This window comes from Capricornis sumatraensis, chromosome X (genome assembly GCF_032405125.1).
Source record: "Capricornis sumatraensis isolate serow.1 chromosome X, serow.2, whole genome shotgun sequence".
NCBI lineage: Eukaryota > Metazoa > Chordata > Mammalia > Artiodactyla > Bovidae > Capricornis > Capricornis sumatraensis.
Genome location: NC_091092.1, coordinates 37,742,422 through 37,767,218, shown reverse-complemented (window position 1 = coordinate 37,767,218; position 24,797 = coordinate 37,742,422). Strand labels below are relative to the sequence as shown.

Genomic DNA, 24,797 nt, shown 5'->3' with positions numbered 1-24,797 from the left:
TTCCACCTGGTCTTGATTGTGTTCCTTTATCCAGGGATATTCTGTACTTTTTCACTTATTCCCCTTATACTCCATATGTACACATCTGGCCCATTCTTGAATGTCCAGCTTTAACGCCATCTCTTCTGTAAAACCCTCCTGACTCTCCTCCAGCCAGAATTAATGGCTCGTTCCTCTATACTTCCATTGTTGTGTTGGGGCGCTCAGTCATGTCTGACTCTTTGTGAGCCCACGGACTGTAGCTCGCCAGATTCCTGTCCATGGAACTCTCTAAGCAAGAATATTGGAAGCAGCCATTCCCTTCTCCAAGGGACCTTCCTGATCCAGGGATCGAACCTGGGACTCTTGTGTCTCCTGCAATAGCAGGCAGATTCTTTACCACTGAATCACCTGGGAAGCCCTCCTTTACTCCCATAGCACTTTGTACTTTCCTCTGGTCTAACACTCATCCCACTTTGAATGCACCTCCTACAGCACAGTCTACTTTTCCACAGAATCAAATCCAAAAGCCAGCAGGGCATTCAAGGCCTTCCATAAAAGTGGTGGTTATCTGTACACTGTTATCTTTATCACTTGGGGACTTCCCCAGTGGCTCAGTGGTAAAGAATCTGCCTGCCGACGCAGGAGATGCAGGCTAGATCCCTGAGTCAGGAAGATCCCCTGGAGAAGGAAACAGCAACTTGCTCCAGTTCTCTTGCCTGGAAAATTCCATGGACAGGAGACTGGTGGGCTACAGTTCATGGGGTCACAAAAGTTGGATGCAACTGAGTGCATGCACGCACACACCTTGACCGATAGATTATGGGCATCTTAAGAACACAGGCCTTCTTCTTTGTATCCCACCATAGCATCCTGTGGTGTTGTTGTTTAGTCGCCAGTCGTGTCCACCTCTTTGCGATCCTGTGGACTGCAGCATCAGGCCTCCCTGTCCCTCACCACCTCCTGGAGTTCCCCAAGTTCATGTCCACTGGAATGGTGATGCCATCCAGCCATCTCATTCTCTGACACCCTCTTTTCCTTTTGCCCTCAATCTTTCCCAGCATCAGGTCTTTTCCAATGGGGAAAAAAAAAAACCCCACATGCCTTGTCATGGCGAATGGCTTGCGTAACTCAAGCTACGAGCTCTGCAGTGTAAGGCCATCCAAGACAGACGGCTCATAGGAGAGTTCTGACAAAATGTGATCCACTGGAGGAGCGAATGGCAAACCACCCCAGGATACTTGCCATGAGAACCTCATGAACGGTATAAAAAGCATCCTGTATATGCACTGAATTCAATTATCCTGACAGGCAACTGTCATGATAGGACTGAAGGTGAGGTGGGCCCCACTGAACTCTGGTGACACTGTAGGTATTTCTAGACTTTTCAAAGTGCCTGTAGCAGGGTTAAAATGTCACTATTTTGAACCACATTTTAGAACAGTCTTCTGGAATTAAGCATTACATATTTCCCCATGAGAGTCAGAAAAAACCATGTTCCCTTTAGGATCCTACCTCAGCTAGAAAGATCAAGCTCACTCACTCAAAAGGGAATGAATCTAAAATCTTGCTTTCTTCGTTCTTATTGACTACAATATAATCTCTATGAGATAACTTGGGAAGCTTGCTCTACCACATTGAAGATGACAAGCGTAACTATACATTCTTAATAGCAGTTCACTGGTCATATGTGTACTGTAATGGAGAAATTATTTACATATTGGAAAAAGAAGATTTTTATAAACCTTTCTAAAATATAATCATCAATTACTCCGCTTATTTTCCATAGAGGAAAAAGGCTTTATACTCAAAATACCAAGTTTAGACAAGAAACAAAGACATACCTAACTTCGCATATATCAGATGTTGAAGCTATTTCCCCATCCCCAGATATGAGTAATCTGATTTAAAAGCACAACTGTTTTTAGCCCCTTATATATTAACTGTTGGTGGGTTAGCAGGTTCCCTCATGGGTAGCTAGCCCCTCCTCCCCATTCCAATTTGTCATAACCCGTGCACGCACATGCACACACACATACACCCTTCAAAAAATTATGGGGATAACAACTGCTTCTGAGAAGGTAGAAATAAAGGTCCCCAATGATTAATTTATGCTAGCTAGAAGTAGAACATGCATGAAAACTTCTGTTTAGGGTCCATCCAGCCTTTGATAGGACCATGAACAAAGAACACCTGGATGCCACCATTATAAACTATCCTGACGTAGTACATGCAGAGCCTTGGACACAGTGAGTACTCAGTAAGTGTTAGCTATCATTATCAGTGATACTCTGACCAGTAATATAACCCTGAAAAAGCCTAAATATTATAAGAGATAAACAGGAGAATTTTCTAACCAATAATGGAAAAAAACTATGGAAAGTACTTTGTCTTTTATAAGTAGACTTTATTATTACATATATCTATTTGGACAGATTAGATTTTTTTTATATGGGTTAATTCTTACTCCTACCCTAAGGTCTATATAACAGCAGAAGAGGAGAATAAGCCCAGTCCACAGAACATGGAAGTGACCCTGCGGGATTAATAGGAATCAGTGGACTATACTGTATAATTAAGTAGTGTTGAAATGGAAAATAGAGATAATTATCCCCCTCAACACAGAAACATACACACCCATTCACACAGGGACTTTCAGATGTGTTTCTGAGAGAATGATCCTAATTCTTCATGAACCAGTTACTCACCACAGCAAAGACAAAGTCAAGATACTTGATGTTGCTGCTGCTCAACCTGAGCAGAGCAGTTTGAGGTTGGCAGCTGCCAGTAGCATTGGTTGTGTTGGGATTGATATTAAAAACTGAAGCAACCTTTAGGGGAAGAGGAGGGGAGAAAGGCATAGATTAACCAAAAAAATCTATAGCAAAACCTTATATTCCAATAAGATCAAGTTCATGGAGAACAAAAACTCCTTTTGTCTCCTGGATATTTAAATGTATGATGTCTTACTTTCAAAGCTGGTACAAGCCCCTCAAGCTGTAACTCAGCAGACTTTAAAAAAAAAAAAGGGAAGACAAGAGGGAAGCTTCCTCAAACAATGAGCCAAATGAAAAGACATTTTTTATGGAGCACAAGAGCCATCTGTCTAGCTTGTTTAAGTCCCAAGACACTGGAAATGGGATCGGTTCGCCAGAACGCCCTCTGTAGGCCCAATAGAGCTTTGCAAGCAGAAGTGCCGTTAGGCACTCCTTTCTCTATATACCATTCAAATCATCAAACAGCTGGAGAAACAGCTGCACTCTTCCAAGTTTACAGTGTTAGTCACTCAGTTGTGTCCGACTCTTTGGAACCCCATGGTCTGACCACAGAATTCTCTAGGCAAGAATACTGGAGTGGGTTGCTATTCCCTTCTCCAGGGGATCTTCCTGACCCAGGGATCGAACCAGGGTCTCCTGCACTGCAGGCAGATTTTTTACCATCTGAGCCACCAGGGAAGCCCTCACATAAAAGTGTGAAGGAGTTGTATTTTTAAACTAACTGAAACAAAGATCAACTGCTTGGACTTCCCTCGTGGTGCAGTGAATAAGAATCTGCCTGCCAATGCAGGGGACTCAGGTTCCATCCCTGGTCCAGGAAGATCCCACATGCCATGGAGCAAATAAGCCCGTGCGCCACAACCACTGAGCCCCATATGCCTAGAGCCCATGCTGCACAACAGAGAAGCCACCACAGTGAGAAGCCTGTGCACATTAACGATGAGTAGCCCCCACTCACCGCAACTAGAGAAAGCCCACCCAAAGCAATGAAGACCCAGCACAGAGAAAAATAAGTAAAAATAAATAAATAAAATAAAATAAAATAAAAAACTGCTCATATTGTGACCTGGTGACGGGAAAAGAATCTACACCCCAAAGAGTCCCTTAAACTAATAGGTTTCCTGCTGGCCAAGACAATCCTTTGACAGCAACATTAACTCTTTACGGTTGTATTAACTCTAATTAGTCACAACTCTACAAGACAACATCAGATCAGTATTTAAAACTCCATCAGTCTATTACACCACTCTTGGGCTGAAGGCTGGACCCACTACATTGGAAAGGAGATACAGAAAAGAATGTATCAATAAAAACAGGCAACTATACCTTATCATGAGTAATGTTCAGCTGCAGCCCCATGGTAGCCAGAAGACAGGTACCATTGCTATTTACAACTGAATAGGATCCGACCACTGGTTTTGTTGGAGATGGCGCCGTGGTGGGAATGATGGGCACGGCAGTGGTTACAGTTTTATCTTTATCACACAAAAACTCTAAAACATACAAGGACAAAATAAACTGTTTAACTCATAAGGTCAGGGAAGAGCAACATATTTCTCAAAACAGAAGTCCAAAAGGATTATATTCGGGATAAGGAATGTCTTGAAAGTGTTATTAGTATTTTAAACTAAATGAGGCGGAGGTCCTCAAACTGCTGCTTCACATGCAGACAATCTTTAAAAAGTTATGACACAGCAGATGGACTCCAGACACATACAAATGCTTTATCTACTCACATGTGGCCACACACTCATCTTTTTATACCCTTTATTCCCTCCCAAATTATCACCTGCTTCTGAGATGAAAATCAGAGATTTAAGTTTGAAAACAGTTCACCCCTACGTTAAAAAAAAAAGTGTTTTTAACTAAAAAAACAGTTTAAAAATCACTGAAGGATTTAAATACAAATGAACCTTTTATCTGTGTTGCCCCTACAGCAAATCATAGGCATTTCAACTTCTTAGGAAGTGTTGGCCGTTTTCCAGAACTGGTGACTGACAAATTACTGAATTTCCAATAAAGTCACGTAAAAGTTACCAAATCAATTTATACAAGTCAAGATTAGAACACAGAAATCCAATTTCTCAGCTTTTGTCTGGGATCTTCAAAAGCTTAGAAACTGAGGATCAAATGCTATTTGAGGATTTGTTCCAACCAAGATTAGGTTTTATCCACGGAGAGCACCAGAGGTAGGGTATTTCAGAAAATCATTCCGCCACATGTCCATCAGAAACCTTTAAGTGCAAGCTCTACCAGAATAAGGATTGTCGTTATTTATAAAAACTTTACAGTGCAATGAAGCTGTAAGTCTTACCATATAAATGCTTCAGATGATACTTCAACTAAAGCTTCTTGGTATACTCTCATCTTAAGTCAGGACCCAAGTACAGAAACGTCTCACCTGTTGTGCTCACTGTGCCATTCTGGACAAACGCTTGTACATGAACATCCCAATAGTGCTGGACAACATCACTTTTTTCTAAGGTTGACAAACTATTGCATCTAAAGATGTCATTCAATGGAATCTTGAGTGCCACACGATTATTAACAGTAAAAACTCCTGTAAGATAAGATTTAACAACAGCTATTTCCAAGAAGGTAGGAGGAAAGTGATCATATAAATACATAGACTTTCACCTTTTCTGTATGCCTGCCCCACCCCACTCCTGAAGTGACAACAGACAAGGCCTGTTCAGGGACCGACAAATTCACTGTGGCTAAAAACAAGGGGTTAAGAGGAAAGGGGTGATGGGGATTAGGAAGGAAAGATAAGTTGCAGGTGGTCACACTTTGCAGCATGTTCTATGACCTAAGGACAGGTTGGGCATTGTTTTGTTAGCAACAGAAGGTGAGTTTCAGTTTTTAAAGCTGGAAATAACAAACGTGTCATTTAAGGAAGACAGCAAAACTGTAGAGGTCAGGCAGAGCAGAAAACTTTTTAAGCAGAGTCATTTAAGACATAAACTAGTTAGTAGGCTAATGACCTGGTTAAGGGGAAAGATGAGGGCTTCCCTGGTGGCTCAGTGGTAAAGAACCCGCCTGCCAATGCAGCAGACATGGACTGGCTCCCTGATCTGGGAAGGTCCCACATGCCGCAGAGCAATCGAGCCTGTGCTCCAGAGCCCACATGCTACAACTACTGATGCCCGTGCGTCCTATGGTCCATGCTCCACAACAAGAAGCCACCTCAATGAGAAGCCCGCATACCACAACTAGAGAGAAGCGACTGGTCACCACAAGTAGAGAAAAGCGTGACAGCAACAAAGATCCAGCACAAAATAAATAAATAAATAAAAGTATAAAAAAGCAGGGGAGATGAGGAGTTGCCGCCTAAACCAAGAGAGTGAGGAGCAATAAGAAGAGAGCAGGCGTGCGTGCTCTGTCATGGTTGACTCTTTGTGACTCCATGGAGTGTAGCCCGGCAGTTCCTTCTGTCCATGGGATTTCCCAGGCAAGAATTCTGGACTGGGTTGCCATTTCCTCCTCCAGGGGATCTTCCTGACCCAGGGATTGAACCCACATCTCCTGCACTGGCAGGCGGGTTCATTACCACACTGATCCACCAGGGCAGCCCAAGAAGAGAGCAGAGAGGCAAATTGAAAACACATATCTAAGGCAGAGGCAATGGGACTTAGCGACAAAACAAACAAGAGAGATGGGATAATCAAGGATTATTTTTGTGCTACAATCCCAAAGTAAGTGAAAGTAACTAAAATGAGTTTTTGAAACCTCTTCCTGGACAGAATTTAGAGACTACTCCATTTTAGGAACATCTCAGAATACGAAAGCAATAAGTTACTGCCTTTCTGTGCAGTTATTATAATGCCTATAGTGAAATGCCAAAGGGAAAAAAAATTTAAACCAATGAACCAGAACAGTTTCCTCCAAAACCATTTTTCACTGTTAACTAAGTGAACAGATGTCTGAACTGGCTGTACATAGACAGACCTCAAAAAACAAATGAGTCCAAAAACAAGTCATAGACACCGGAGTTACATTATAAAACTTGTCATTTTTAAAATGATGTATTGTGTCTGAACATATATTGACACATATATTAGTCAAACACAAACATATAGACAAGAAGGCCACACTCCTAACTCCCAAGAGTGGTCCCTTCTTGGGAGGCAGGGAAGAAAATGGTGCTGAGGAGTGGGTACAAAGGAAACCTCTAGAGTACCTGGTAAGGTTTTTTATTTCTTGAAATAAAACAATGAGGCAAATATGGAAAAAACAGCATTAGTTCTAGGTAATGGGTTTATGTGTGGTTCTGTTATTTCCTGTACTTTTCTATTTCTACACTGTAATTTTTTAAAATTTTTCATTTATTTAACACCAAATACATTTTGTATTGGGGAATAGCCGATTAAGTGAAGGGACTCAGCCATACATATACATGGTGGCTTAGACGGTACAGAATCCGCCTGCAATGAGGGAGACCTGGGTTTAATCCCTGGGCTGGGAAGATCCCTGGAGGAGGGCGTGGCAACCCACTCCAGTATTCTTGCCTGGAGAATCCCCATGGACAGAGGAGCCTGGCAGGTTATAGTCCATGGTGTCGCAGAGAGTCAGACACGACTGGGCGACGAAGCACATTCTCCCCCCAACTTCCCATCCAAGTTGGCACATAACACTGAGAAGCATACACTGTATTTTAATCACGGAAAAGAAAAATTTAAAGGAAACAGCAGGAGGTAATTCCCTGGCAGTCCTTTGGTTAGGACTCCAGTCTTTCACTGCCAAGGATGCGGGTTTAATTGCTGGTTGGGGAACTAAACTCCGAGAAACTGTCGCACATCCAAAAACAAAAAACAACTTCAAAGTCACTTCAATTACCAGATGCCTAAAAATAGGATACTAAATTATCTCAAAAAACTATCGACAGTTTAAGGGAGTCATTTAAAATCTCAAATAGCTTCAAATATTACAGAAGCTAGCAATAAACATTGTAGCTTCCCTTAGGAAACTAAGACCCCACAAGCCATGTGGTACAGCCAAAAAAATGTTGTTAATGCTGTTTAGTAGCTCAGTCATGTCCCACTCTTCCCAGGCAAGAATACTGGAGTGGGTAGCCATTCTCTTCTCCAGGGGATCTTCCTGATCCAAGGCTTGAACCCACGTCTCCCATGGTCATAAATAAATAAATAAATAAATAATAAATGAGGGGAGAGATCGTGTTAACATTTCAAAGTCCACAGTCTTCCCATCAAATCTGTCAGATTAACCCCCATCTGCTTTTACTGCCAGAGAAGGCAATGGCACCCCACTCCAGTACTCTTGCCTGGAAAATCCCATGGACGGAGGAGCCTGGTGGGCTGCAGTCCATGGGGTCACTAAGAGTCGGACAGGACTGAGCGAGTTCACTTTCACTTTCATGCATTGGAGAAGGAAATGGCAACCCACTCCAGTGTTCTTGCCTGGAGAATCCCAGGGACGGGGGAGCCTGGTGGGCTGCTGTCTATGGGGTCGCACAGGGTCAGACATGACTGAAGCGACTTAGCAGCAGCTTTTACTGCCACCCCACCTTGGTCTAGGTACTTATTACATCAACCGTTGAGTTCTATAACAGTCTCTTAAGCTGTTATCTCTGCCTGTAGTCTCCTCACTTCCTGATTAATCCTGCAGAACATTCTTTATAAACTACTGTCTCTTAGTTTTGTTACATCATTCTCCTGCTTAAAAATCTAAAATGGTTCCCCAGTGCCTACCCCATCAAGCTAAAAGCAGTTCCTTGGCTTCCAAAGCCCCCTATTAATTTAGACTCATTGCACCTGGCCAACATGATTTTCCTTCTACTATGTACAGCCTCTATTTTAACTGGGCAGCTCTCCAATCACTACTGCACATACTGTGCTTCCCCCTGCTGGAAATACTATGCTCAAAATTCTCCGCTTACTAAAAATCTACCATTAGGCGAAGTTTCGGCTCAAGCCCTCCTCCTCTACACCAAGCTTTCTCACTCCTCCAATGCATGACGTCCTCTGCTTGTCATCAGGCCCTCTTGTCCACAGGCATCCACTGATGGGCTCAGGGACTATATACCATAGGTAAAGTTCACTCTGCACCTTGAGAAAGAGAGTCTAGAGCTTTCCTCACATTGTCAGAAAAGATTTATGAACCCTCCACCCCAAAAACACAAACCATAACAAAACCACACAGATCTCAATGCTTTCCAATTTTTCCATGTATACTTGGGAAAAGAACTTCACTCACTTTTCTCTCCAACTAGTTCTTAAGCTCCTTGAAAGTTAGGGGCAAATCCTAATCCTAGTTCTGAAAGACAATATACAGCAGAAAGCTAAATATACAAGATATCCAATAACAAACTTGCTTCAGTTATCCTCTCAAACTAAGAGATCAGTAAAAACAAAACAAAAGAAAAAAACCACTAGGATTTGATTTCTGAGTCTCAGTTAGTGATACTGCCCATGTTTTACATGAGCTCATTCACTTCTGGGTCTTTAAAAATATAATCTTTTGATACTCCATAAATCCAAATGAATTACTCATCCCTCAGACCAGGCAACTAAAGCCCATCTACTTGTGTTTCTGGGGTCAGGATGAAATACTATCTGTGAGAAATGCTAAGCTACTAGGAACACCATGTTAATATCCCAACCTCATTGGAAGGGAAAGAAAGGAGGGAATTATATTCCTAACAAGACTGAAATCTCCATTATCCATGCCTTCAAAATATTTTAATACACATTTCACTTCTAGTAAGTTACCAGAGCGGCTTTCCTGGTAGCTCAGTTGGTAAAGAATCCACCTGCAATGCAGGAGACCACAGTTCGATTCCTGGGTCAGGAAGATCCAATGGAGAAGAGATAGGCTACCCACTCCAGTATTCTTGGGCTTCCCTGGTGGCTCAGCTGGTAAAGAATATGCCTGCAACGCAGGAGACCTGGGTTCGATCCCTGGGTTGGGAAGATCCCCTGGAGAAGGGAAAGGCTACCCAACTCCAGTATTCTGGAGTTACCAGAATGGCCTAATTCCCAATGCCTTCCCAAGTTCATTTTGACCTAAAATTGTCTCAAAATAGCAGCAAATGTTGACTTCAGTCATCTTACCTTTTTTTTTAAACAACTTTTTTCCCTGACATTTTTTACTTTACAGTCAAAATCCTATATATAAACGGTAACAAGATTCGAAGATGAAGTTTTTCTGCTGGTCTCAGGTTATTAAACTTGTACCCATTTAAAATAGTTATCAGTAAAGGATTTTCACATTCATTCAACACTTATTGACTGCCCACTATTGAATGAAGTAAATAATAGTAGTTATGTGCCACAGACACACAAGTTCAACAGACTTTGGTTCAAACACCAGCTTACCACTTACCAGCCTGTGTGACCTTTGGGAAAGATATCTAATCTCATCAGGCCTGCAAAGCTGAGATAACATCTACTTCTCAGAGTTGCTGTTAAGGCTTAAGTGAGATGCTGCTGGCAACATACTTAGAGTACTACACAGTACACAGCAAAGCGTCAAGCAATGACATCAAACATCCTCACTGTGTCAAATACTATGCTGTGCAAGAAAATCCAAAGACAGGACATTTCCATTCCAATTAGGGAGACAGACATGCATAAGCATGGCCTTTAAATTATTCACATTGTTCATTATTAATGAAAAGCAAGAGAACACAAACGCAATCCAGTTCTTAAGGTTACCTTTTTCCTTCGCATCAGGAAATGTTGCGTTATCATTAGTGTCGTAGGAAAATGAGATGCTGTCGACTAAGTAAGTAGATGTAGATGATGCCTCTTTTGTAAAATTCACAATCCAGGAAAAACCGGACCCAAACTGCACTGCTATTTTAGGACCATTTTGGTCATCCCCACAAACGCTTCCATTGTAGGTTGCAGCACCAAAGTCTGAAATGGTTACAGTTTTCTAAAAGAAAAAGACATCTGGGGCTTAGTCCCAAACAGGCAGCAATGAGAACAAGCATTTCCACCGTGAGTGCCACTATGAAGTTGACATCACACCCCACTAGCCATCCTGGCCCGTCTACGCTGACGGGTTTCCGATTCTTTAACTACACACCAGTCCTTCTGGACAAATTCACATACGTCTAAAAACAAAAGGAAAACCAGTCTGAAGTTCAGCTATTGACTTAAAAATATATATATCAGGCTTTAAGCAGGCAGGATCTCAACCAAAAGAAATAAGGCAAAAAGGATTGAGAGGATAAACCCACCTCCACCCAAAGGAGACTTTAATAGCGAGCTATTTAAAAAAGCTTTGATGTTAGTTTATGTCAAAAAATTATAGAAGTAGTTAGAACTGAAACACCATAGTCTTCAGATCACTGTCCCTTAACCAACTCCAAAAAGCCTCCAAAGAACTGATGAATTAAAATATTCATTCCTAAATAAAAAAATTCACTCCAAAACTAAATACAATATGTTCAAATGTACATGCTAAATAAAATAGCTTCACAAAATGTACATGGTGTTAGTTAACATGAAATTAAATTTGTATAAATGAATGCAAAGGATTAAAAAAAGAGAATATAATTAAATTCCTACTATAAAACCCAAAGAAAAATAAAAGCACTTACATTATGCTTGTCTGTGGTCTCATAGCGTATTGTGAAATTCATCTGCCATTTTGCATAAAGGCAAGTGGCTTTTGATGAATCTGTCAAATTAAGTTCCAATGCATAAGACGAGACAGTGCCTAGATTAAAAACAATAAGATTTTTAAATTGGACTACAAAAACATATATAAAATTAAGCTCTATTCACCCCTAAAGTTCAACCTAATAATCATTTCCACACTCTGTGCCTTGCTAGTTTTAGGGAATTATTACTTATTAAGACTTTTGTTTTTTTTAGGTAAATGAGGTGACGGGGAAATGTGGAAGTGGTGTTTTCTCAAACCAGCTGGTACAACCTTCTCTATAAAAATAATGATAGCTCTGATTTCTGCGATCTTGGTGCTTTAAATCCTGTCAAACTACATGACCTATGACACTGAGAAGTCTTGGCAAACCCTTTTATTCTGATGTAAAAACGTGGGCCAGGTCTAAGCATGTGTATCACGTGATCAAAGGAAGCGTATTGCAAAGGTCGTTAGATCCACAAGCAAAAAGTTAATTTTTATAAACACAACGTTCATCATTTCAGTTTCATTTTAAAACCCAATCGATTAGAAAGCCTAATTCATCTTTTGACGTGGACTCAAAGTCCCTTTCTCCATTCTCAACCTGCTACATGTTTTTTTTAGCAGAGAAACCTTTCAGGGACAGAAAAGCTTTGGGGATTTTCAGCTACCTTGACTCTGATCTTCTACAGTAGGTTAAATGGGGGACATCACCTATTACATTGAAGAGCCCAAGGACTCAAAACACGATATGCCAGAAAACACACCAGCAGCATAAACGATGGACCACCATCTAGCGATTTTCTTCACTGTCTCACCAAGGGGTGCACTGTTTCCTGTTGAGATAGCTGTACAGCCTTGAATGATACCCAAGCATGCCAGCGTCCCCTACAAGTGGGGACACGCTCTAGACTATAGAGAATCAGGTCCCGAAAGGAATACCAAGAAGGCGTGCCTCAGCAACAGCTTTCAAGCTGTACACAAAGCCCGCGTCATGCTCTGGAGACCAAGCTGCCTCGCCAAGCCTGAATCTGATATGTCTAAGCTCGTGGTCACTGACAATGCCTAAATGTACTGGCTACAGGCTCCAAAAGACCTGTGAGGCCTAAGTAGGTTTTACAGCCATTCTTTTCTCAGAACAATCTGGAATGGAGCTACCATCACTGATCCAAGGCTACCCTGCAGTGGTGTTGAGAACTGCAGCTCCGAATTCTGATCAGCTGGAACACATTCTCTTGGTCTGTTTAAAGTCCCCCATTTTAACATATTCTCCTTGTATTCAAAGTATTCAAGACTTCCCTAGGGGTGCAGTGGCTAAGAATCTGCCTGCCAGTGCAGGGGACACGGGTTTGATCCCTGGTCTGGAAAGATCCTACATGCTGCGGGACCACTAAGCCCGTGTGCCACAGTTACTGAAGCCTGCGAGCCCTAGGAACGGTGCTCTGCAACCAGAGATGCCACCACAATGAGAAGCCCGAGCAACTAGAGAGTAGCCCCCACTCATTGCAAAGCCCACACAAAGCACAAAAGACCCAACACAGCCAAAAATACAATTAAAAAAAAAATTCTTTGTTGATTCTGAATAAACTCATTAAAAAAAAACCCAAAACATTCAAAACCATCAGAAACAACCAAAAAAGCCTGCCATGTGTTAATCATTTTCTTTCCAAAGATATTAGAGTAGCAAACAAAACCGTGTGAAAAAGCACTCAGTATCAAAGGATCAGTATCAAGGGTGGAGGACTCGGCTCTCTGGAACAGAAGGCAAAGGCAGTTGTCTGTATTTGCCGCTACATCAACATCAAAACGATAGAGGATGAGATGGTTGGATGGCATCACCGACTCGATGGACGTCAGTCCATCTGTACGTCCATCAAGTCAGAGCAAGCTCCGGGAGTTGGTGATGGATTTTTTTTTTTTTTTTGGTGATGGATGTTTTGGATCTGTCGAGTTTGAGGTGACAGGCATTGAGTAAAAGTGGCCCCTGGGCAGCTGGGGGTGGAAGACCTCTGAAAGCACAGTTCTCCCAGGGAGCTGGGTTGTGAAGTCAGAGGACAGAATGTGCTGGGCCCTTGGGTAGGTGGGTAGGCTGTTTTGATGTTAGTTTTGATGTCAGTTGCTCAGCTGTGTCCGACTCTTTCCGACCCCATGGACTGCAGCACACCAGGCTTCCCTGTCCATCACCAAACTCATTCCCCCCTTCTCAGCCTCACTGGCTTGAAAGGAAAGGCAGCACCCTGTACAGTCACTCAGGCTCAAAATGTTTTGGGAACTGGCTCCTCCTTCATTCTCTTTGTTGAGTCTTGATTTTTTTTCCTTCCAATTCCCTCTGAAATCCAATCTCTGCCTTTAATTTCTACTCCAACTCCACCAACACACCCCTAACTTACTACAGATGCCTCCTAGCAGCCCCTAGAGGTGTTGTCAGATGAATGGTCCTTAAACATCTCTTCCTCTCAGGATACTGTCTTGTTCAAAACCTTTTACGGGCTCCAAAATACCCATCCTAGAATTTAATTCCTCTGCCTGACTTTCAAAGTAACCTTTAATCTTGTCCCACCCTATTCCTTCAACTTCTTTCAAGGCCATGTTCCCAGAACACACCCTTCAATCCGGCTGAACTTGTTCCACTGGACCCATTCGCAGTGCTCTAGTCAACCTCTGTCCCAGGCTTCTACCGTTCCTAACATCTGAAATAGACTTGTTTACCTGGGAGGGGATTTCACTATTTCTGGCTGTCCCAAAATCTACAACACCCCCGCCCTTTTTTTGAAAACAATTTCTGGCCGATACCACCCCCCCACTGTAACAGCTGAAAATGTGGCAGGGGCCAGCCAGCAGGGCAAGTTGCTGCTTAATGCTTGGCGGCGGCAGTGCAGCTCAGTGGCATGAGTTTGAACACTGAACTTGGCTTAAATTCTGAGTAATCCACTGTACCTTTCTTCCAACGTGAGTTTTTTTAATGTGTGATGTGTAACATACATACAGAAAAGTGTATAAAGCATACATACAGAAGGGATTTCAAGTGCATAAAGTATGCAGCTTGAAGCATTTTCACAAACTGAACCCACTTGTGTCAGGACGCAAAACATTCTAAGTGCTCCCTCGAAAGTTCCCTCACTTCCCCCTTCCAGTTACCAATTCCCTTCCGAGGGCAGCCAACAACCTGACTTCTAACAAACAGCACACTTTACTTTTGCCTGTGGTTCAACCTGATGTAAATGAAATCATTCACTATGCTCTCTTTTGTATCTGGCTTCTTTCATGCAACACTATGTCTTTTGAGATTCACCCATGGTGTTGAGCATAATTGCGGTTTGTCATTTCTAATTCTGTATCTACCTACAGCCTTCCTGCATTAGGTCAGTACTCCACTGCATGTCTATGCTACTGCTTGTGGACACTGGCAAGAGTTTCCAGTTTGGTTCTATTACAAATGGACGCATCAGTGAACACAGGTGTGTGTTGTGTGTCAATTGGGTATATGTTTAGGAATGAAACTGCAGGGTCTAAGGGTATGCACATGTCCCAATATCCTTTTAAGAAATTCCTTTTCTGCTTAAAATTGATGAGATTTAATTTCTGTTGTTTACAATAAAGAACCCAGGCTGATAGGCTGTTCATTTTTCAGCCACCATTCTCTCCTTAAAGATTTCCTGACTATAACAGCCCTCAAGGGGCAGTCATAGTGCATATTGCCACACTTCCATATATTTTATACTACCCTGAATTATTCAGTTAGTTTATGCCTGTAAATCCTGTCTCCTCTATTACTGTAAGCTCCAAAACAAGTTTTCAACTGTAACTTTGCAACAAACTGATATGCCAGGGTAAATTATAATATACAGCAAATAAATTGTTAGCTAATAAAAAAGTACCAAAGACCATGAATGAATGATATACACGAATAGATGCAAGATTCGCTTTTGATAAGATTTCTGCTACTCATTTGAATTCTAATATTCTCCCTTAGGCAGATGATCTTATCTATGCACAGCCCCTAGGAGTGTGTCTTTTTTATGAATGTCATCCATCACAGGTGTCAGGGAAGGGGAGACTATATCTATTACTTTCCTCTATCTCCCACCATCCCTAGTAGTGCTGAATATATTAGATTGTCAATAAATACTGATTGATTATATCCAGGTGAAAATACCATGCAATCAGGACCTGGAACACAGCTTAATCTAATTACAGGAAGTCTAAGCCTTCACCTCCTCCAAATCATGAACCCAACCCATCAGTCTTCTGGATACTCCCCTCAACCCCTATGTCAGTTTTTCACAATACATTTTGACATGGATTCAAGCTAGGAATAATGCTTTTCCCAGAAGTTTATAGTTGAAACATTTACATTTTGGTTAAAAAAAATCTTCAGCAAGCCACTTGCATCCTATCGAAGTGTCTGATTTTAGACTGCTAAGTCGCTTCAGTCGCATCCAACTCTGTGTGACCCCATAGACGGCAGCCCACCAGGCTCCCCCATCTCTGGGACTCTCCAGGCAAGAACACTGGAGTGGGTTGCCATTTCCTTCTCCAATGCATGAAAGTGAAAAGTCAAAGTGAAGTCGTTCAGTCGTATCTGACTCTTAGCGACCCCATGGACTGCAGCCTACCAGGCTCCTCTGTCCATGGGATTTTCCAGGCAAGAGTACTGGAGTGGGGTGCCATTGCCTTCTCCAGATTTTAGACTAGCCAACCTTTTTTGTCTAAAAGGCCTTATGACATTAAAAAACACAGCTGAATATATCCTAGAGTGTGTAATTATAGACCTGAGTTTACTCTCCGGGCTGGGGGCGGGGAGGCAAAATCAACTTTCCCAAATGCAAATATCCTCTTGTTTCCAAAGAAATCATTTATAGGTTCTTTTAGGACTCTGGTCTCTAAGCATGACACACAGCAAAAAGTGGCTAGGTTTTCCTAAGTCTTTTCTTTTCGATCCAAAGTGTGATTGAAAAATATACATTTGTAAACAATATGGGGGTGGGGTGGGAACATCATAATAGTGGTAAAACAAAAACCAATAAAAAACAATTATCTAAGAGGCAATAGTATAATGAGACAATTAAAGAGACCCATCACTGGAGCTGAAGAGCTAGAATTCAAATCAGGCAGTCCAATTTAAACACTGGTTGTGAGATTCTGGGCAAGTTAACCTTGCTAAAAATTGTACAGTGTATTTCTCTAACACATTCTTCAAAAGCACGAGAGCCCTTCAGAGCTAAGAGACCTTTGCCATGCAAGTTAAGAGATTCCAACAAAAGTTTGTTTTTCCCTTTTAAGAAACACAGCACCTAAAGGGATCCCTTCCCAAATTTTCAGTATGTCTACTTTCATTGTATTAAGTGATGGACTCTTGTCCTCAAACTCTGATATCAATTCAGAATGAGGTTGAGCAAAGGATCTTAAAAACAAAAACACGAAAAAAAATCAGGACATAGGCATACAGCATCTATTTACACTTTGTTTCAACTCAGGTTTGTTGAGTCAACCAAGTCAAATCAACTGTTCCTCAATTCCTAATGTAAGTACAATTACCACGTGGTAGTTCCTGAGACTCTGGATTCTGGTAAATCTCTTAAAATTTTTTTAAAAAATAATAGATTTCAAGCTATGAAATATTTTTTTAAGGTCAGAGAGTGGGTAAGGAAATAAAAGATTTCCATTCAACTAATGGAAAGTGCTTATTGCTGAGTGGTGTTGGGCAGACCTCCAGAATTCTTTTTCAATGCACAGCAGGATACCAACAAGTACTTATAAAGTACACTTTTGGAGCTGATGGGATCTCTGATCACTTTAATCTGAAATTATGATCGAAATGCTTTCATCACTACAGGAGGAAGAGCAGTCTTCTTGCACCAAGGATCACTGAATTCAGCTATAATGCTGTGAAATAATCCTTCATCACAAATTCCACTCAAGGATATAGTGGAAGAAAGCTGCACTCACGGGAAATATGTGAATATCTATAAATCCTATCAGATGTGATAACCAATGACCAATAGACGAATAATAAGCCTGTCCTTTCGACTATCTTTATTAAAACTAGAATAATTTCAGGAAAACGGTGAAACCAAAGTTATCAGTGGTAAAGCTACAGAAAAATCTCAGTGCTTACTTTCTCATTTTTCAATCACCTCCAAGAGAGAGAAACTGGTTCTTTGTGAAAATCTTATTTATTCTCCTCATCTAGGATGTTCTGGTTCCCCAGGTGAACCTTCACTACCGCTTAGGTTTATGCGAAAGGATATAGGTAAGATGGGGCTTCCCTGGTGGCCTAGCGGGAAAGAATCCTGCCAACGCAGGAGATGCGTTCAGTCCCTGGGTTGGAAAGATACCCTGGAGCTGGAGAGAAATGGCAACCCACTCCAGCATTCTTATCTGGAAATCCCCTGGACAGAGGAGCCTGGCAGGCTACAATCCATGGGTCGAAAAAAGAGTCAGACACAACTTTGCGAGTGAACAACAGGTAAGATACCAGCATTATTATATGGGATTATACTTTAATCAGTTGGTTTATAATCATTTGTACAGCTTAGCACTGATCTTAAAGTTCTTGCAAAGCCCAATGTAAGGTTTACAGAAGAAAAAGGTAACCAACTTAATCTAGTTCACCGATGTCTCCCCAGCACTCACCAACAAAGACCTTCAACAAATGCCTAATGAGTTAACCCCGTGCCCCCAGGCCCTGTGCCAGGGAGGCAATGGGAAGTTAGCAATACAGCAGACAGTCTCCACTCAGAGACTAAATCCACAGAGACTTCCCTAGTACTGGGGGGGGGATGCTGGGGGGAGGGGGAATAAAAGGGTGGAAAACAGGCTAGCCTAATAACCTAGGCATTTGGACAAGACAAGACTGACTCCTATTCCTCCAAATAAGTCACTTGGGCTGGCCTCCTTCAAGTCGCTGCTCAAATGTCACCCAACAACAAAGGCCTCTGACCACAAATGTCAAAGAGGGTTAACCCCACCACTCCCTTCCTACCGGCTGCTGCTCGCTCTTCTTCCTCACATCCTGCCTCATTGGCTTTACCTGTTTATTGCACTCTGTAACTCTATTCTTGACCTGAGGGGCTGTCTTCCCCCACTAAGAGGTAAGCTCCCTGAGAGCAGGAACCTAACCGTCTTCTCCATTGCTCTATCGACCCCTTTTGCCTAGTGGCTTCCATCAACAACTGTGGGAAGGAGAAACTCCTCTACCAGTGAAATACACACTTGGGAAATTTCTATCAGGTTTTTCCCCACCCAGAATAGCCTCCACCCTATAAAAACCAGAAGTCAGACTAGTTATGGGAATCAGTAACCACGGAACTCTGAAATCTATAATGTCATAGGGGAAACATAAGCAATGATGCTAGGAAAAGTTTTTCATCCACTACTCTCTAACGCCTCTAGGTAGCTTTTCTTCAGACGTTCTCTAGGCAGGTCAATTCATTCCAATAAATACTAGCATAATTTAATCTTTGTGAAAAAGGCCAATACACAGGCTCTGAGAATTCCTTTCTATACTTACTCTAAAGCAGCTATTTTTAAAGAGCTACCTGGTAGAGCTGGGAGAGAGTTATAAAGTTACCAAGTGAAACCAGTGCACTACCAGTTGATGAGGTCATAAATCCAGGAACAAATCCTCCTCCCTGGGACTCTCTGCAGTGCTCAGAACAGTGTGAATTTCACAGCAGATACTTTATTGACTTTCCAAAAAACTATTATTGGTATCCCCACTTTGATATATAAAGGTAAGATGCAAAATCCACCAAGCAACTGAAGAATTGCTAAATTCTTAAACACACACAGGAGTTTGAAAATCTTCCAAGAGGATGTTAGTCCCAAACAATAAATGGCAAACTAGCAGATGAGCTGATGCTTTTTTTTAATGTGCTTCTTTTCTCCTGTTTATTTTCTGCAATGAGCAAGTACTGCTTTTGTAAAAAGAACACACAAAAAAGCTTTCATTAAAAGGAAAAAAATGACAAGCAAGCCAACAAGACAATGAATTTTTCCCCCTTTCTCTGAACAATAAAAGTGTTGTTTGTGCTGATCCAATTGGCAGAGAACTACTGATTACTAGATGCCTTGGTCAGATCTGTTCTAGTCACTGATAAGGTGCTTCTCACTGTAAACAATCCTCTCATAGGGTCATTTGGCCTCCCTAAGTGCTTCACAGGGCAGTCAAGGCTGCACATTACATTTGAGCAAAGCTCCGTGGCCCCTTTCAAAAGGGCTAGAGGCTTTCCTGCACTAAATGCACAGCTAGATTCCCTTCTGGCATCAGGGCCCCTTTACTCTCTTATCCACTGAGGACCTCAAAGGGCTTTGTTTATGTGACTTATATCCATTGTTACTTGCTGTACTAGAAATTAAAACTAAAAAAAAGGACTAAAACACGTCAGACCCATGAGAGTGGTGATGTCATCACACATTGTATAGCTTCTGGAAAACTCCACCGTACTGAGAAGAGGATGAGTGTGAAAAAGACAAATATCTTAATTTCAGTCTGGAAATAGTTTTCATCTGACAGGAACTTCCCCCCACCCAACCCCCAAAGATCCTTAAGAATCACTAGATGATCCAGACCCCTTCCAACGCCACAGCTTTGGAGCCAGACTCCTCATCCTCTGGCACTCCTGACATTCTGAGATGGGTCATTCCTTATTGGGCAGGGGGGGGGGGTGCTGTCCTGTGCCTTGTGGGATGTTTAGACGCACCACTGGCCTCTTCCCACTAGATGCCAAAAGCAATCCCCAGTGATAACAACCCAAAATGTCTCCAGACATTGCTAAATGCCTCTTGGGTGAGAATCCACCATTCCACGTGTTGACTTTATTCTTCTACTGAAATGTGAATTACAAAATGTGTGCCTCTCACTGCCCTTCCCCGGCCCCTAATGTATCTATTTCTTCTCTATTTCCATCTGAGTCTGCCCTTTCTGGTCTTTTATTAGGTCACAAACGGCAATTTTCAGGTAGTAACAAGCTCAGAATTTATCAGGACAGGAAGAAAATTCTGGTCAAAGTTCACCTTTCAGGTATTTAAAGGCCTCGGGGACCTAAAGCGTTCGGGTCGGGGGGTGGGGGTGGGGGGTGGAGGTGGAGGTGGGGCACGGCGCGCTCATAGCGCCAGCAGCCAGCCAGTCATTCTTAGGACCTAGTAAAAACCCGATCCTTAGAAAATGACCTGCCCTCCTCCTCCTCCTCCTCCTCCGAAAACCAGGCGGTAACAGGCCAGTTGTGTGAGAGAGAAGAAAAGGAGCTTCTGAACGCAAAGTGGCAGTATACAAGACTCAGATACACCACCCGCAAAACCTCAATATCTGGGGACCTTTTTTTAATCAGTCTAGGTGGAAGGAAGTAATAAAACTGGTTTTTAAAAAAATAAACAACTATGTCCTCAGCACCTCCAAGTCAGATATTCACTCCCCACCGAAGTTGGTATTCACCCCTTTTAGTCTCCAGAGATTGGGTACATCCAAGTTTTCTCGTCTGGAAATTGCCCCAGCCACCGTAGCTCCCCCTTCCCCATCAACACTCCAAGTACCAAACCCCAATTTATCTCTCTAGGATCACCCCTCCTCCACAGCGTTAAACTCCTGCCCCACCAAGCCTCTTATTGCCCCTCAGAATCTCCCCCTATCTGTCCCCCACCCCCCCTTAACCCAAGCTTCTCCACGCAGGCAGTCCCCTTCCCTCCTCAGTTTCCTCTCCCGCCCCACAGGTTCCCACCATCTTCAAAACTCTTCCTTGATCCTAGGACCAGGACTAATTGTCCCCACCCCAGAGTCCGCACGTACCGCCCTCCCACGCTCACCTCTCCTTAGCATCTCCCCCAAGTTACTCTTTCCACCCCCAATGCTCCACTCCTCACTCTTCCCTACCCACTCCCTCGGCGTCCACCCCCACCCCTTGCTCTTTTTTATTCTCATGGGCCCTTGTCCCTCGCCATCCCTCAGTCGGGCCTTCGCTAGGTCACTGCTCATCACCTCGGGCCAAGCGCCAACGCCCAGTGTCTGTCATTCAGCCTCTCAACCCCCTCCCCTCCGGACCAGTCTTTCAGGTTACTGCCTCTGAACTGGGAGCCCCGGGCCCAGGATCAGGGACTAAGCAGAAGGGCCCGATAACTCACCCAGGACGAGGCAGAAGAGAAGGAACCCACAGCCCGGAACCGCGGCGAGGCGGAAGCACACCATGATCCCGGAGAGCAGGCGGCGGCGACAAGAGCAGCGACAGCAGGAAAAAGGCTCACTGAAACCTGATAGGAGCGCTGATGACCACCGACCACAACGCTGCAAAAGCCAGGACTCGGCGCTTTCAGCGCGGGTCATAAGACCAGGGGCGGGGCTCTTTCTTGCCTTCAGCCAATCTGCGCGCTTGAAAGAGGCCCTAGAGGTGGTGATGCTTGGGCCCAGTGGGCGGGGTGACCACGCCCTGGCTTTTTGGTTCACAGTCATTTTTATGCTCCTAAGAGATGCGCGCGGACGGCCCTTTCTGAGGTTTTTAAGGAGAGACGAACTTTTTTTGGGGGTGTAGATAGTATAGATTATTTCAATTCTGACTCTTTGAGAATACTTTTGCTGGAGTAAAAATGGTTGCTAGGTATTGCAACGTCATACCTACAGAAATAAAACAGGATTATTCTCCAAACACCGTTGCCCATGCAGTTCATGTCATTAAAAGGACAAGGGAGCTAGAGGGTGATATGGAGTCAGTGAACGCCAGAGCAGGCCTTGAAGTTCACCTAGTTACAACACCCTGTTTTTCAGATGGGGAAACTGAACTCAGAAAGAGGAAGAATCTTATTTAAATATAGAAAGACAATGAGGAAGAAATAGAAGGACAAGGGAAGAAAGGATCATCCATATTCCGAGTACACAGAAAGAGACACCATCCAACAAGCTGTTTTTCCTCTACCTATACACATGTAAATATTCTTTAGTTAGAATTCACGCTAAACACATTATTTAGTATAGTTGACAACTGAACATTTGAAACCTAAACTCTTCAACAAATGAAAGCATTCAAAAACTATGAAGATCTCAAATTGGGACAAAGCGTTGATTCTCAAATGTTAGTTTCCAAGTGTCATGTGGGGATTTTTAATAACATGTAGAATCCTCACCTCATTCCCCAGAGATTCTGAAACAGTAGGTCTGTGGCACTCCTAGGAATCAGTTCTTTTAACAAGAACTCCAAGTGATTCTGATTCCTATGGTTCCCAGACTACATTTCAAGTACCAGAAAATAGAGCTTCAAAATCATCTAGTCCCAGGAGATCTTAATCTGGTTCCAATGGATTAACTAGGGGTGGGGGATAGGTGTCTGTGAATCCCCCAAAATTACAGGCAAGATTTACATGTGTGTATTTTTCTGAGGAAGTTGGTAGTTTTTACAATTTCTTAAGTAGGACCTATGACTTCTCACCCTAACACCCACTCCTGCTCCAATATTAAGATCTATTCCCCCACTGTCCTTCGCTTGAATGTGATTAATTCCTGAAAGTGAGAACACTGAATGTGTTCTGTCATGAGTGAAACTAACTGCCCCATCAATAAGGCTAGGAAGCAGCTCTGTCCTGGAGAACCGGCAGCTGAGTTGAGCGCTCAGAAGTGCGCTCCCCCCCCATTATTTTTATTTTTTTTATTTCGGCTGTGCTGCATGGCATGCAGGCATGCAGAATCTTAATTCCCGGACCAGGTATCGAACCCGTGAGCCCTGCAGTGGAAGCACAGAATCTTAACCCCTGGACCTCCAGGGAAGCACACTGCCCCCCACCCCGCCCTGCTCAATCCTTAATGAAGGGACTCTGTCCCTTCTCCCTCAATTATAAACTGCCTAAATTTCATGTTCAGCGAAATGCTAAGAAGAGATAAAAGAGCATAGTGGAAAGAACACTGGGTGGACATTCAGAAGAGTTGGGCATGAGATACCTCTGACGGACACCATGACCTTCACATCATCTCTTTGAGCTTCTACATCCATAAAATAGAAACGTGTGACTAGAGCTGTTTCTCAGCGCCGGCTGCACTCTGGGATCACTTATAGGGCTTAAAACCTAGAGATGACCCTTGGTCCCACCCCTTGAGATTCTCTGATTCAGTAGATAAGGCCTGGGGCCTGGGCACTGTATTTTTCTTAGAACTCCCAAAGACAGTATTAATGGGCCAGAGATGAACTGAAGGTAATCCCAGCTTTACAAGTCTACGATTCTATGAAAGTAAATGCTCATTTGTATAAAATATAAGAAAACAAAGGGTCCCATTGAGTCAAGAATTCCGTTTAACCAATTGTACTGAACTTCTTGCAGATGTCAATCAAATGAAAAAAATGGAACAGAGAGAGATATCAGTGGCCTTACAAGCTAAATCCTCCCCCCACCCGCCCCCATCACCACCATTCCCGCAAAACAAACGCTGGTTTCTTGACCGGGACAGCCTCCTTCAGGAGACAGAACAGTGTTTGTTTTTTGTTGTTGTTGGAAGATGGGGGGTGGGGGATTGGTGAGTAAAGGTTCGGTTATTTTGTCAGAAGACACAGGCTCAAAACTGTCAAACCTTTGTTTAATTTAACAACTTAATTTAATGTAACAATTCAAACGCAGTTGTCTCCGCACTCGGAGATACTGCGGGAACTACTCGCTTTTTTCTGCACTGTCTCCCATCGCCGGGCCAGTTGAAGGAACTTGCCCCTGACTCTTCTGCAGGAGAGGCAGATTCCTAAGTGGGACTAGGGTCGGTGGTTTGAAGAACTTCGTGAGATTCCCCTGGCATATGAGCTTCCCAGCTGTGGACTTGATTGTTGTTGCCAGGAAAGGGAGCGCTTTCACACGCACTTCCTCTCTTAGGGGACGCCGTGCCCACCTGCCTGCGCAAAACTCCTCAGTCCCCCTCCCCCACCCCACCCCCAGGCCCACGCCACCCCAGGTAGATTCTGACTCTTTTTGAGCTGCTTTGAGAGCAAGGAATCGCTGGTAAACACTTCCCCGAAAAGTGAACACACCGAAGGGTGGAAGAGATAATGACCCTCTCAGATTTGGTAAATGATGACAATGAAATGTGTAGGTCCGAGGGAGGAAATGAACATCAACATATAGATTTAGAATGGAAAAAGGAGAAATGCTTATTAAATGAATGAATGAGCAGCCCTGAGGCTCTGATCTCGTCTCCCTGCCGTCTGTTGACTGAAGAAAAACACCGTCTAAAAGTTAAGTTTTATTCAAAAAACTTACTGGTCTATAGCCCATGAAACAGCCTCTTAAATAGCGCTGAGGAACTGTTCCAAAGGAAGGAGCCAGGAATTTTTGCTGAAAAAAAAAACAAGTAATTGAACATCCAAAAAAATTACTGCTAATCACAGAAAACATCTCAAGTTAATGATTTTACTGCTTTTCTCTGTATGGGAAGATGCAAGAATCTAGGCTTATTGAAATTATTCCTTAGAT

General features: G+C 42.9%; 1 protein-coding gene across 3 annotated transcripts in view; it reads right to left on the bottom strand.

Moving 5' to 3' along the window:
* Positions 1-21,632, bottom strand: part of LAMP2 (lysosomal associated membrane protein 2) — a 33,323-nt gene extending 11,691 nt beyond the window's left edge. For all 3 annotated transcript variants that reach the window (XM_068962010.1, XM_068962012.1, XM_068962011.1), the window contains exons 1-6: positions 21,486-21,632; positions 11,323-11,441; positions 10,430-10,652; positions 5,158-5,316; positions 4,083-4,249; positions 2,688-2,810 (exon numbers count right to left, since the gene is read on the bottom strand). In XM_068962010.1, the coding sequence (XP_068818111.1) occupies positions 2,688-2,810; positions 4,083-4,249; positions 5,158-5,316; positions 10,430-10,652; positions 11,323-11,441; positions 21,486-21,549 (855 nt within the window). In that variant the 5' untranslated portion in view covers positions 21,550-21,632. The remainder of the gene's footprint in view (positions 1-2,687; positions 2,811-4,082; positions 4,250-5,157; positions 5,317-10,429; positions 10,653-11,322; positions 11,442-21,485) is intronic.
* Between the last annotated feature and the right edge of the window lie 3,165 nt (positions 21,633-24,797).